The 14,171-nt window shown below is 51.4% G+C and overlaps 5 protein-coding genes across 5 annotated transcripts; 2 read left to right on the top strand and 3 right to left on the bottom strand.

Annotated features, from left to right (window-relative positions):
• The first annotated feature begins 552 nt into the window (after positions 1–552).
• On the top strand, positions 553–2,773 carry BU25DRAFT_170696 (uncharacterized protein). The gene is made up of 4 exons (XM_033700825.1): positions 553–750; positions 918–953; positions 1,044–2,178; positions 2,228–2,773. Exons 1-4 carry the CDS (start codon positions 648–650, stop codon positions 2,610–2,612), a joined length of 1,659 nt encoding a protein of 552 aa, XP_033558127.1. The 5' UTR covers positions 553–647; the 3' UTR covers positions 2,613–2,773.
• A 647-nt stretch (positions 2,774–3,420) lies between these two features.
• On the bottom strand, positions 3,421–4,471 carry BU25DRAFT_494078 (uncharacterized protein; the record flags this gene model as incomplete). Its single annotated transcript, XM_033711755.1, has 1 exon — positions 3,421–4,471. The coding sequence occupies one exon, from the start codon at positions 4,469–4,471 to the stop codon at positions 3,491–3,493; it is 981 nt and encodes a 326-aa protein (XP_033558126.1). The 3' UTR covers positions 3,421–3,490.
• Positions 4,472–6,472: 2,001 nt separating this feature from the next.
• On the top strand, positions 6,473–6,688 carry BU25DRAFT_310976 (uncharacterized protein; the record flags this gene model as incomplete). The annotated part of the gene is made up of 1 exon (XM_033702129.1): positions 6,473–6,688. A coding segment is annotated over one exon (216 nt), but the record flags the coding sequence as incomplete, so codon positions are not given.
• A 2,031-nt stretch (positions 6,689–8,719) lies between these two features.
• On the bottom strand, positions 8,720–9,225 carry BU25DRAFT_461708 (uncharacterized protein; the record flags this gene model as incomplete). The annotated part of the gene is made up of 2 exons (XM_033710465.1): positions 8,720–8,893; positions 8,947–9,225. 2 exons carry the CDS (start codon positions 9,223–9,225, stop codon positions 8,720–8,722), a joined length of 453 nt encoding a protein of 150 aa, XP_033558124.1.
• Positions 9,226–13,019: 3,794 nt separating this feature from the next.
• Positions 13,020–13,903, bottom strand: BU25DRAFT_170568 (uncharacterized protein). The gene has a single exon (XM_033700824.1). It carries the CDS (start codon positions 13,607–13,609, stop codon positions 13,148–13,150), a length of 462 nt encoding a protein of 153 aa, XP_033558123.1. The 5' UTR covers positions 13,610–13,903; the 3' UTR covers positions 13,020–13,147.
• Positions 13,904–14,171: the final 268 nt, after the last annotated feature.

The raw sequence follows: 14,171 nt of genomic DNA, 5'->3' as shown, positions 1-14,171 counted from the left end.
ACCTCATCGCGAACGCCTCCATTGTCATCGTCACCACGAGCAACAATCCCCGTCCTCGCCTAGGGAAGAGCCTCATTGAGATCCCAGTGAACAGAATCACGTTCGAACCAAGCTGCCGGGAACTACTTGGGCTTTGTAGAACATCGCGCATCCAGTGAAAGCAGACTGCGACGGCCGGGAGCGTCTTCATCGAGGCTTGACGTCACCGTCGAAATTCGTCGAGATCTCTTAGACAATCGCATCCTCACTGGCGGCGCTTCTTAATATCGATATTTCGGATCGCAGAGTCTTACCCCGCACTTTGCACGCTCTCCTGTCTCGCTGAAGGTACGTCGCTGTGCTGTTGCTGCCGCTGCTGTTGTTGTCGCGCGCCGCATCCTCGCCCCCCGAAGGCCCTGCAACCACACTTTCGCCGCACCCTACCAGCACCCATCGCGTCGCATCGCGCAGCTGCATAGCCTAAGTCGACCCCGAGTGTGCTGACCGTGTGCGATAAAGATTTAGGTGCATTGCGACCGATTCCACCGCCCGGGCGCGTTGGTGCATTCTCGAGACACGTTGTGTGTGGAGAGTGAATTGCGAACTTGGGCCCGAGTACCACCAGGGCGATCGTCCTTGTCCACGACTGCTACGTCACCACCCCGAACATGGCTGCTGCAACTCAAACCGCGCGCACCTCCCCCCAGAACTCGAAGATGTCCTCCCCCAAGGACAGCAAAGGTACCCTTCCTATCGTGACTAAGACCGAAGGTGAGTGTCCCCATCCCCAATGCCAGCCCAGCCCTCCTGTCGCGTCGCCATGCCCTTCACCCTTCAATTGCGCAGTGTACCTGCCTGTATTCGCAGTTTGCGCGCGCATCACGTCATCTCTAAGCATCATCGCTATGGGCAACCATCGCTGACCATGTCGTCCCCAGAGCCTGCAGACATCAAGACAGATACCAAGGAAATTCGTAAGTCTCGTCCTGCTCGACGCGACCGACGATCTTCTCGTCGCGCATCCTCACCGCCATCAACAATGCATCTGGCTAACCGTTGACTAGCTACCGTAGCTGAGCCAGCCAATACAGACGTAAAGCCTGCGACGACCAATGCAGCACCGCTGGCACCTCCCCCTAAGCCAACAACAACAACAAGTGACACACCCGACTACTTCAACACTGTACACAACCCCTTCTCACTGGAGCCCAACGTTTTCGAGCAGTCCTTCGGCGGCAACGGCTCTGTAGAAACACCTGGCGGCCGTACCATTCTGCCGCCCGTCGCAAACATTACGTCACCGTCTCCATTGCCTGGTATCACGCCTGGCTGGCAGTCGCTGCGCGCTGGTCCTTTGAGCCCTGCTATGCTCAGTGGCCCCACAGGTCAGACCGACTACTTCAGCGAATCGTTTAGAGGATTTCCTACCCCCAACGAGTCTTCTCTGCGCACTGGTCTTACACCTGGCGGCGGTGGGTCTATGTTTCCCGCCCCCAGCCCTAACACCCAGGCCATCTTCAACCTTCAAAGTGCTGGTGTTACCCCTGGAACTGGTGACTTCCAGCAGGCTGCTCTGCGCGCGGCCGCCCAGGCTAACCAAAACAAGACTACGGCAGCACCCACCTCACAACCTGATACGGCAACCGCAGGAATGGATCGCCAAAATAACTATCAACAAGCCCAGCAACAACAGCAGAGGTCTCAAAATGATCCATACGCTAATCATGATGTCAGCAGCGCCGCTAATGACCTACTCTCATTCGCAAGTCAAAACGGCGGCGGTGCTAGGAACAACCAGCCACCGTTCTCAATGGCGCCAAACAGCCAGTCGGTGAACGCTGGTCACATGCCTGTACAACCTGTCGGTGCTGACCACAACCGTCGCAACACCAAGGGCTCTATCAACAGCATGGCTTCTGCTGATACTGGTGACTTCTCGGAGTCTGGTCAAAGTGAGCAGAACAAGGGCACTCGCACACGAGGCAAGAAGGGTGCTGCTAACGGCAAGCAAGCCGCCGGTACCAAGCGCAAAGCCGACGATGCTCCCAAGGGTGGCCGCAAGAAAGGTGCTGCTGCGTCCATGGACGACGAGGATGAGTCCGACGACGAGATGGGCAACATGAAGGAGGAAGAGTTCGACAGCAAGGGTCGCAAGATGACCGATGAGGAGAAGCGCAAGAACTTCCTCGAGAGGAATAGGTATGTCATCTTCCACTCCATCCTTCGTCATGATACTAACCAGTCACAGGGTTGCTGCCCTCAAGTGTCGTCAAAGAAAGAAGCAGTGGCTTGCCAACCTGCAGGCCAAGGTCGAGCTGTTCAGTACAGAGAATGATGCCCTCTCTGCTACAGTCACTCAGCTTCGTGAGGAAATAGTGAACCTCAAGACCCTCCTGCTTGCCCACAAGGACTGCCCAGTCTCGCAAGCTCAAGGTCTTCACGGCAACGCCATGAACAACTTCCTTGGCAGCGATGTCAGCCACCAGAACCCTTACGGCATCGCCCAGCTACAACACAATGGCGTCCACCACATGGGGATGCCGATGCAGGGTCAGATGATGAACCGGTATGCATACCAACCAGGTGCGGATGATCAACAGAACGCACGTTATCATCCCATATCTCGAGGATAGTTGCTTACTGTCATCCAGGTAAACATGATCTCGGAAGCGGCTAGGTAGAACTCTGGCTCATCCCCAGCGGTCATACCTACAACTCCTCCGAGGTTTGATTCACTTTTCCGATCTGCATCACCCCATCATACCAACTTGTAATTCAACGCACCTTATCCTTCCTCTCCTTCATCGGTGTAGCGCCAATACATGGTCTGGCGCTTGGCGTACGTCATGCTGGCATCAGCACAACAGGGAACGCAACATTCCCGGTTACCAAAAGGCTTCTCATTGGGTTGACGACAGAAAAGCGTCACCCAAAACGCGGCCACGATCTGGTCGAATGTTCGGCGGTCCTCTCCTTCAGCACACGTACATACATGGTGGACTTGATTCATTTCTTGGTGTTGTGGCGCATCTAAACGGCCCTTCTCTTTGGCTTTTCGTTCACGCACGACTGGTGCAGCCAGGTGGTCTGGCTTGGCGTTATCGGTGTGTGATATCTCTACTTGCTTTTGCACTTTTTCTTCGGTGGTGTATTCTCAAAGATGGTTGGCGGTCTTGCATCAGCCTTTCTCCCGCGAGCCCTGTTGCCAGTCTAAGCAATATGGTTGGGAATGGCGGCGTACAGTAAGGCTGGGATGGTATGAATACATGTTTGGGCCGTAGCTGGCGCTGTGGATGCATATGTGTGGAGGACGGTGTGTACGTATACGCGAGCAATGGAAACTTTATGTTCACCTTTTGCCGGCTCATTTGTTCTTGGTTCAGCTAATGCGTCTAACAGGGTCTTACGTACTTATCCATGTCCCTTCAAAACTGGTCTGTAGCTGACTTTGTCGAGACTCATACGCAAAGTGTATGTCTGTCGACTTTGTTTCTTCCACTGTTACTTGAACTCAACTCCCTTGCGATGTAGTTCTTAACACCTCCCCTCTCACGCTAGTCTTCGGCTTCTCAATCCCTGCATCTTCCTTCCCATCACCAACTTTCCTCTCGCCAACAACCACCTTCCACACCCCATCCTCCCTCCCAACAACCACCGGCTCAATCTTCCAATTCCCTATCCCCTCAAGATACGCGTAACCCTTCTGATTCGCAACAACCAACTTCCTCCTACCCCCTTCTCCACTGGTTGAGTCGACAAACTGACAGCTAAAATGCGTATGCCCAAACGCCCAAACCTTCACACTCTTACTCGTCCAGCACCTCTCCTTACTCAGATCGGTGCGAAACGCACTGTTCATCGGTCTCTCGGGAAGGAAGCGTTTGCTGTTTGCTCGGGGGTCGGTGGTGGGCGAATGGTGTGTTAGCACTACTATTTCCCTGTGCGGCTCTGAGTCTTCGATGACTTTGACTTGCGCGTTTAGCCACGCTAGATCGCGAGCATGGTCGGCGTTGTGGTCGTCGAGCGAGCGGTCCCAGATCCTGGTCTTGTCGTCGAAATCTTTCACGCCTTGAGCGACGATTTGGGCGTGATTCTCCGGCACGTGAGTCCATAGCATACAGCCTAGCAGCGTCAGGGTCTCACTGATGTCCACCCTACGACGCTCCATTACGTGGAACCGTGCTCCGAACTCGGAATTTAAGAGTGTGTCCCAGGATTGGAGCATGGCTAGCCCGTTTTCGAAGGTCGTGTGGTAGCATTCGTGGTTCCCTAGGACGTAGAATATTTCAAGTGAAAAGGAGCGCAAGAGTAGGGAACGCAGGAAGTGAAGGAGTGGTGAGGAGTGGGTGATTAGGCCGATATCGCCGAGCAGGAAGAGGTGGTTCGTTGGGAGGGGAAAGTTGGATGGTGACGAAAAGTATGAGTACGATGGTGTCTGGATAGGTGTTTCGAGGTGCAGGTCAGAGATAATTTGGAAGCGTGGAGCGGCCATTGTGGAATGTGAATCCATTTTTGTAGGGAAGGAAAATGGTGCTAGGCGGTGTTGTGATATCCTGGTGACTTTGAGCTTAGAAGTTTTTGGATCGAAGACGTTGAAGTTGGCGGCGGTGAGGTTGGAGATGGTAAGACGGGTTGAGATGGATAAGGGATGGAGAAAAGACTTGAAAATGCGAGGTTTGTGCATTTTGCGCTCTAGCGTGCTCTGCGCAACGCGATAAGTTATTTCGTAAGAGGACGAGGTTGCTGATCTTCTTTCATTGATGAGTCTTTATATAGTTGAGAGGAAGCCAAAGCCGATTGCAGCTTCCTGATTGCTGATGCCCATGTGGCTGCTTGGTACCGACTTTGAAAGTGCCTTGCTTTGCAAATCTAACAACAAAATGTGAGTTCATCTTGGCGAGGACCCGCACTTCGGTTATTCATGCTGAGTGTTGCAGCTGCTTGCAAAAATGCAGTTGTACAATATTTGTTATTGGATGTATTGCCAGTAATGGTTCGCAACTTTCAAAGATTCGTCCCCTATCAGCCTCTTTGTGGGTAAAGACCTGGATAATTTCACAGGACCGACCAACAAAAAGTTGAATCGACCGTGGATGCCTCTAGTTTGCACATCAAGACACGTCTCCCTCAACGATCGTATAAACTTCGTCCCAAGTATATCTTCTCCTACACCCCTGCGCACGACTATCCTCATCCTGAATTTCAGACTTATCAAACACAACCTATCTTCATACAGGTCAAAATGCCTCACTCACAGACCCTTCTCACGCACGAGCACCTCCTCATTGTCGGCCTGATCCAATCCACACTCAAAACCGCCTCTGTGTCTGCCTAAGCCCTGAGTCACACGGGTGTTCTATCTGCCTTGTCGACTATGATAGCACGCCCAAATCAGCGGATGAGGTGAATGTGGAACGCCATACGCCCTGTAAAATCTCAACTTGCAGTCATAGGGTTGGCTCATCCTGTCTGCAACTCTGGCTGTGAGAGCACAACACATGCCCCTTGTGTCGAAAAGAACTATTTCAGCTCAACAGCCGTAGGAGAACACTTGAAGGGTTGGACTGGGAACTCAGGAGCGCCAGGACAGCTATACAAGAACTGCAGGCGTTCCAGGTCAAACCTCATTATCAAATAGCGTCCGACCTCATCGAAGCTCCCGGACAGCGCATTCGTGACATAGTCGATGACACTCGCCGCCAGGGGAGACAGAGGCTCAACGCCCAAAGCGCTAAACGCGCCGAACGTATCGCGGATATGACCACAATGCCCGAGGACATGCTTGGAATCCAAAGAACAACCTACGAAGAACACCCTTACCAGACCATTTGCGTCGTGCCACCACAGGCAATGCCGGCGTCGGGAATGCCAATGCCCACAACCCCGAACTCGCGCAAATAACTGCACAACTCGATGAGATATTGCATGCGGTGCGCTCCCCAGTTCACTGGCATTCTGGTACCATCAATCACCCTGCTGGAGACGCGAGGGGCCGGTCTCTTCGAGGCGATGATCATTCTGGTTCCCAGCCAAGCGAGGGCGGAGCTAGCGACGAAGACCACGATGTGTTCCCTATGTTGTATCATCCAATTCGAGCCGGTGATATCGAAATCATTGGCAGTGGTCGCGAGGCAAATCAAAGATGAGGAATATGAGACTACAGGATAAGGCAATGAAGACTGAAGCACACGGTGAGTCGGTTAATTTGAGAAGGAACGGTCATGAGGTCTGTACGCTGATTTGTACACTGAGTACGTGATAGGGATGCTGGATAAGCATGGATTCATCACTGCGCAAGGGCTTGGTGAGACTAGATAGTAGGGCAGTGCTGAAGGAAATCGAAAAGATATTTGGGATTCTTTGGATACGTTAGCCGTTTTCCGTGATGAGACACAACTTCGATACCGTGTCCGTGCACTCAACGATTTTCGTCACTCAACGATTGCCGAGCCCAAACAGCCACCAAACTTCAACACGTCACAACTCAATGACTATGGATCCAATTGACAAAGCAATCAAATCAATCGAAGCGCATGAGCCTGGGGAATTGTTCTACTACTCAAAAATTGCAATCAAGTCTAACGTCAATCCTACAACACTATCCCAAAGGCACCGAGCTGTTCAAGCATCACGGGCTACTGCAGCCTCTCTCCGCCAAAATCTCAGCCCACAACAGGAGCAGCAGCTGATACAACATATCAATAAGCTTACAAAGCAAGGATTACCACCAGGCAGGGTTCAACTGATAGATTATGCATCAACTCTGGCCAGAAAACGTGTGAGCGATAGCTGGGCAACACGCTTCCTGAAGCGTAATGCTGACCAACTGATCTACAAGTGGACAACCGGTATGGATCGCAATCGCCACCAAGCTGATTCAGGGGTTAGATACAAGCAGTATTTTGAGCTTCTGCACTCTAAGATTGCTGAGTATAGCATTGAGCCAGAGCACACATACAATATGGATGAGAAGGGCTTCTTGATTGGCATCACCAGCCGCTCAAAACGAGTATTCTGTAGGCCAATTTGGGAGAGCAAGAGCATAAGAGCAGCAGTTCAAGATGGCTCACGTGAATGGATAACCCTCCTGGCTTGCGTGTGTGCTGATGGATCAGTGTTACCACCAAGCCTCATATATGGGGCAGCCAACAACGCTATCCAATCAGGCTGGGTAGAGGAAATTGAGCCAGGGGCACATTCAGTATATGTCTCCTCATCACCTTCTGGCTGGACCAACAACGATATCAGCCTTGCATGGCTCAAACAGGTGTTTGATCGCCACACCAAGGGCACAGCTCGGAGAAAGTACCACCTGTTGATTGTTGATGGCCATGGATCTCATGTAACCCCTGAGTTTATTGAGTACTGTGATCAAAACAAGATACTCTTGGCTGTATTTCCTCCTCATTCAACCCATACATTGCAGCCGTTGGATGTGTGCTTGTTCAAGCCTCTTTCACAGGCCTACTCCAATGAGCTCACAGCTTTCCTTGAGAGAAGCCAGGGGCTATCGCCAATCAAGAAGGGAGATTTCTTCCCCTTATTCTGGAAGGCATGGCAGAGCTCGTTCAAGGAAACCACTATACTCAGCTCCTTCAAAGCCACTGGTATATGGCCCCCTGATGCCTCTGTTATACTCGATAGGTTCAACAACACCAACCCAGATCAACGGGAGTCAAGAGAAAGCTCAGCCTCAGTACTCAGCGCTTCCAATATAAGGAAAATAAGGCGGCTTTTCAAGGAAAATGTCAGAGATCAGAGGAGCAAGGATGTACTAAGGCTTAGCAAGGCAATCGATGATCTTTCATCCCAAGTTGACCTTCTCACACACGAAAATCAGGGGCTGCAAGAGGCGCTCCGTCACAAGAAGAAGCACTTGAAGCCTAGCAAGCCTCTCTGCCTTCAGCGACGTCAGGAGTACCATGGTGGAGCTGTTTTCTGGTCACCAAGAAGGATTCAGGAGGCACGCCATCATCGAGCAGTCAGTGAGCGTGAGAAGCTGCAGCAACAACTCCAAAAAAGTGAGATAGATAAGCTAAAGCAAGCCAATAAGCTATACAAGGAGAAACTTGCTCAGGAGAAGCGTGAGGTCCGAGAGGCAGCCAAGGCAGTGCGGGAGAAGGAGAAGGCTGAGAAGGCAGAAAAGGCAGCTGAGAAAGAGCGTCAACAACAAGCTCACAACACTGCCGAAGCTATACAATTGTCTCAGAAGGGTAAGCGTAAGGCCTCACAAGCAACCACACAGAAGCGCAAGTGTCAAAAACGTGTTAGTGATGCTGTGGGTAGTGTTGACGACACCTGGGCTCCCCTAAGCCCTCCATTGCTCACCACATCACGAGGCCGCAACATCAGACTTCCAAGTAAATATAGATAGGCCAAATTGAGTGCAAGCATCACTATACTACTCCACTACAAAATCTTGTGATAATAGCCATTGTGTGTGGCTCTACAGCCCCATCTTTTGTTGGGTTGATGGGGGGCTCGGCAATCGTTGAGTGACGAAAATCGTTGAGTGCACGGACACGGTACGTATCTTGTCGCCAGAGAGCGATTTGAGCTCGAGCACGCTGACAAGGGTAGGTTTTTGGATAATATATGAGCGGTTCCTGACACAAAACTGATTCTCATAATTCTCAGAATGCTTTATTGAGATGTAAACGGCCTTACAATGTTGTACCCGTGAACGCTATACAATCTATCCGTTAAGCAAGCCAAAACCAGCGCAGGCATCCTACAGCCTTCAAGGCCAGTGTCCACCTCTCAGCACAATCGTCTGCGCCCTCCTTTCCCACTTCTTCGTCTCCTCATCAGTCACTTGAAGCGGGCGCATCCACTCATCATGCCCCTTCTTGAGCGCCCAGCACCTCTTCTCCTCACTAAACATGACCTCCTCTTTTATCCTAGTCATACGGTCCTGCAACTTGTCAGCGCAGTTTATGTCTCATCCCAACCTCCATTTTCACTCACATGCGTAGGCGGCCCATAGCACAGCATATCCTCTCGATCGAACAAATTGCGGTTATGGTACCAGATCTCCTCGCATGTCGCGCAGAACACACCCTTCGGCATGTACTCAGTGAGCTGGGGCTTCGGCACGAAGATGACTGTGAGCGAGAAGAAGGCTATGCATGCGCCCAAGAGGGCGAGGAAGATGAGGCCGGCGACGATGTGCTTGAAGCGGATGGGTCTCGGGGCGGGCGGAGCGAAGTCGTCTTGCCATTTTCCGTAGCGGGTTATCCAGCCCATCGTGAGAATGCAATTGGCGTTCTTCAGTGGCTGAACTTTGCGAGATCGTGTGATTTGGTGAGGATGCTGTTATTGCGCACTGTTTGTCAAGGCGATGTTTATTGATGTGAAGAGACCGATGTTGAAATTGCCCGCGCGTGCGCGTCGCGCGCAACTGCTGAAGGTGAACGCTATATGATTCCACGGTTCTCGCGAGGGGCTTCGAAGCTGTGTGCCCTGTCAACCCCTGTTTGACATAACATATCGCGCAGCGTCGCACTGCGCAACCGTGGAGACGGTCTGGTACAGCTTGTATCGTAGTGTCACGATAAACTCGCAACGGGCTGCGATAGGTGCAACATACCCCTAATTCTTGGTCAAAAAGGGGCCCGCTCTGTTGCAATCGCTGATTTCGGTGGTGATGATGTGAACGATGAACTGAACCGTGGTTGAGATGAACCCTATAGGGAAAACCATCTGTATTTGGCAATCATGATGCTGCGTATTAGCGTATTGCGACTGCATCAAGTATTGCATACACGCCTGCTTCCCTGAGAAGAGTAGCAACGAGATCAATGTCTGGAGGTAGTCGCAATTCCTCATTTGGGCAAGAGCGACAATGACAGCTGCTTTGGATATTCTCGAGCAGGTGTGGGTGAAGTCTTGTTAGCTTACAAATAGTTCTGTTGGCTACAAGACTATATATCAGAAGGGTTTCTGGCTGATGATGTGACAGCCTTATGTGTACGGAAATTGGGAGTGCATACCCATGCATAAACTTGGAGGCGTTCAATTGGCAATGTCGATGCTGTTTCTTGGTGCATCGCATTTGCAACCAGTGTTCCATGTATGGCCATTTCTTTGAAAATCGCAGCTACATATAGTCAATGTCTGAGGGTAGTTGCAGTTAGCCATTCGTGCAAGCGCAACGGGACAGCAACTTCAGATATTGACAAGCAGACATGGACGGGCTCCTGATACCTTTGAAGTGGTCATTGTGGCTAAAAATGTTTCTTCAAGAGCAAGAACTGGCTGATCACGCGATGCGATAGCCTCGATGTGCACAAAAGCCCAGTCTACATATAGATGCTTGAGCTTGGAGGTAGCGAAGGAGCTGAGAGGAGACTGGAGCTTGTGTATAAAATCCTCGATACGGTGGCTATGCTTTCAACATGTTGTCAAGACTCGTGTCTTATTTCACCAACACATGATGTTCAAGCATACCGCGGGAGGTCTTCAGGCTGCATTGTGCACTGTTTATGGCGGCGTGAGTGTGATTCGATGACTATATGCTGGCTAACAGGCCGGATTGCAATACGCAGAGGACAGTACATTGTATTCGGTACTATGTGTAGCGCTCATGCGCCATTGTTGAGCCTGCAACGCTCATTCAGACTGGAAGATTTGGCCGTGATTACATTACTATCTTGTCATAATCTTCCTTGTAGAAGATCTCCATCCCAACGTCGAACTTCTGCACACCCTGCTCAAAGAATTCCTGATCACCGTCGTTGAAGACTACATCACCACGCTAATGTTCCATCATCGCGGCATCGAAAGCCCGAAGCATAGCATCCGCTCCCCAGTCGTCGTCCTGCTCGATTGACTGAACAATGTCGTTGTCAAAGCGCGAATGTACGGTAGCGAAGGATACCGGCGAACGCGGCGCCATAGTCAACAGAGATGTGAGAAGCACTATGGGAGATCAGTAACACTAAATTGCGCCATCTGAACCATTGCTTACTCGGGGAAGGGCCAACGCGGATTGTTGCACATAAGGACGCTGCAAGGTCTTGAATAAAAGCAGGACAGAGATGCCACGTGGAGGTTGCAACCCGTTAAAGGTTGAGGACATAGCAGAAGACGAACATTAAGATTGCAGAGACCCTGTATACAGAAAGACGCAAAAAGATGCAAAAAGGATAACTTGGGGTTTAGTTCTCGTTCGTACCCGCTGAGCGCCTCATATCGTATCGTGCCCGCAAGCGGGCCCTAGAGGGAGTGTTCTGGTTGACTGTGTTGATACCTAACTTCCGGAAGCGTCCACGTGGAGGCCGCTTCAACAGAAGAGAGGTGCTCTATGCCAGCCAGGTTCGGAACCACAAACCCGGCGGATTTAGCATGTTACTTGGTAATGAAAATCACTGAAAGACAACGATTTAATAGCCCCCCAAGAACCTACTCTCTTGAAAAACAAATCAAGAGCTTATCCAGCGAGGTTGAGGGTAATGCATGCAGGCGGCGCAAAAGACAACCTGAAGAGGTGCAACAGAGCGCACAGAGCACGTTCCTACAGAATCTGTGCATCGAACGCTTGATTCTTTCGCATGAGCGCAGTGAGATTGCAAGCATGAGCTGACAGCCTATGCACGAGCACGAAGCTAGTGATCCTGAGTTCAAGTAACTGCAGTCATCTCCGTACGGCGACCAGAGCGGTGAGAATTCTGAGGAGAATACTCGAAATTATCGTTGTTCGGTGCGTCGCTGCCATTTTGAAGTAGACGTGTCCATGACCAAAACCAGGCTCTTTTGCATTTGAGAAGAGAGCGACTGGAACACTAAGAACAAAGCAACAAGTGACTGGGATGGGGGAGATCGAGTCAACGTGGAAAATAAAGAAGACGATAATTAGAGCAGCGCACTCAGCAATGTAAAAAAGAAAGCGGGTAGCGCAGAGGGATGCAGCAATCTTACCCAAAGATGAGAGCACCTATTGATATCATGGAATCACCCAAAGAGCAAACTATTCGATCGAATCACTGCAGACACGACATCGTGGCGGCGAATACACACCTTTGAAGATGTTAAGTGAGGCGAGAAGTCTGAATTGACGTTTGGGAGTGATGATAGACTTTTCCCACCACACCGCTTTAGGACTGGTGCATGTGAACACCAACACCCCACAATGGTTCGAATCTAAGACCCATCATGCTTTTGAATTCAAGATCCACGCTGCTCTCGAATCGCTGAAAGGGACCAGTTTCCGAGTGATACGCTGGCAAGCAAAGAGGGACCTCGTAACTCAGCCGCACAACACACCGCTACACGCCCATAACGCTCTCACATACCTCACAGACCTCTCTCACAAGGAACCTCACCTCTCACAGACCATCTACGCACACACTTGTGGCTTGTAGCCCTTCATCCAAGAGCTGTAGCCTCTTTCTTGTACCCAAAGATCTTCACCTTTACGCCCGTGCACTTTACACAAACCCGGAGTCGCCTTCCCCTCGCGGCTGTCCCCAAGCGCCAAACCCTCGCAGGCGCTCGGAGGCCGCCGAGCGCGCTAAAGCTGCAGGGAGGGGGTTAGGGGAGCCAAATCCCCAGCCAAGCAACGCAGATCCGGTCAATGTAATCCGGAGAAGGCTGTTAGCGATGAGTGCCAAGTCCGTCGGGGAACAACACTGCTTAACGGAGTATGGGGTAATTCCCAAGGTTTACGATCTGATTCAGGGGCAGGGGTGCTGTTGGGGTGACAAGTTGGTATGGAGTTGGTATGACGACATTCTCTAGGCTCACTATTGCAATCAAAGCAGCGAATAGCAATTTGAAGTGTTTCAATGAGTTCATTGTTGATATTGTTTGTGGTCTTCCAACCCTACAGATGGACTCTCTGTCCTTAGCCCTCGCCGGCACTGGGGTATATCCTTCGCCGCTGGTTGTAAAAAAAAAAGCAATAGATTTGTAGCCCTCTTCCGAGAAGATCGCATCAGGTATCAGAACTTTTACTGTAAGACCCAGCTCGACTCGTTGGTTGTGAAAATGATGATGAACTTTTGGTGGTAATGGTAATGGTATAATGATCCGGAAACGCCATGCTGGATGTTTGAAGATGATGATGAAGGGCGATGTCGTGAGTAGCAGGAGGGAATCAGGACCAGCCCTCAACCATATGTCGACATGCCGTAATAGGAATTAGTGAAGGGAAGAAGGAGCGAGGAGTCTAGTAGTTGGACACCTTGCGGGACAGACGGCTGCTCCACCTCTCCAGACTCCTGCGGACACCATCCTTCTCGCTCTCAACAGAGCTGCTCGATGATGCAGAGTCCTGGCGCTGGCTCCTGGGCTTCATCTCATCGACGAGGTTTCCGGCGCCGCCGCGGCCGATGTGGTAGACGGGGGCTTGCTGGGATCGCATACGCTCTTGCTGCTCCAGTTCCTCATCGAAGCTGAACATGGCGCGCTCCTTGTGGGTGCGCATGTTGCCGGCGCCGCCACGGCCGGAGGCGAAATAGCCGGTCGAAGGAGGAGGAGTGAGCTTGACGCGGGATGCTGGGCCTGTTGCCGTGCGGCCGTCGGTGATTTCAGAGGTCTTGACGCGGGTTACGTTGCCAGCACCTCCACGGCCAGAGTAGAGGTAGGACTTGGCAGAGGGGTGAGGCTCAGTGATGTGGAAGTTGACCATTTTGGTTGTTGATGTTCGGCCCGTTGAAGTGGTGAATTTGAGTTAATGTGATGGGATGGTAAAGTCGAGTGGCGACTATATAGCTCTTTCTTGATTGAGTCTGGGTAAGGCTGATGTGCAGTACTTTGATGTATCGTCAAGTGATGGGCAGCTCAGGCATTGGGGTGGCTCTCTTATATGAGTGCAGCAAAATGTGGCAGCTCAGGTGCTCACGCAAGGGGCCATCAAAAATCTCTGACCCACGAATCCAAACGCAATTGTATTGCACGAGCACCAGCATGCTGGGAAATAAACCAGCACTTTGCAGTTAACGGCAGTGTCTCGATCATGCGGGCCACGCACACGCAAACAAAGCAGCACGGTCGCCATCGGTCCTCAGCGAAAGGCGTCGGAGCCACCTTGGCTCTGCATTCGATAGCGTAATAGCTCGGGCGCGCCATGTTTGAGGTGCACCTGACATCAATTCAGCCAATGAGAATATTTCACGGGGGTAATGGAAAACTCCCAACACCGCAGCAGGCTTCTAACAGACCAGGAACGAGACGAAGACGCCATGACTTGG

The sequence above is a fragment of the Macroventuria anomochaeta genome (assembly GCF_010093625.1).
Source record: "Macroventuria anomochaeta strain CBS 525.71 unplaced genomic scaffold BU25scaffold_34, whole genome shotgun sequence".
Classification (NCBI taxonomy): Eukaryota; Fungi; Ascomycota; class Dothideomycetes; order Pleosporales; family Didymellaceae; genus Macroventuria; species Macroventuria anomochaeta.
This window is presented reverse-complemented; position numbering and strand designations above follow the sequence as displayed.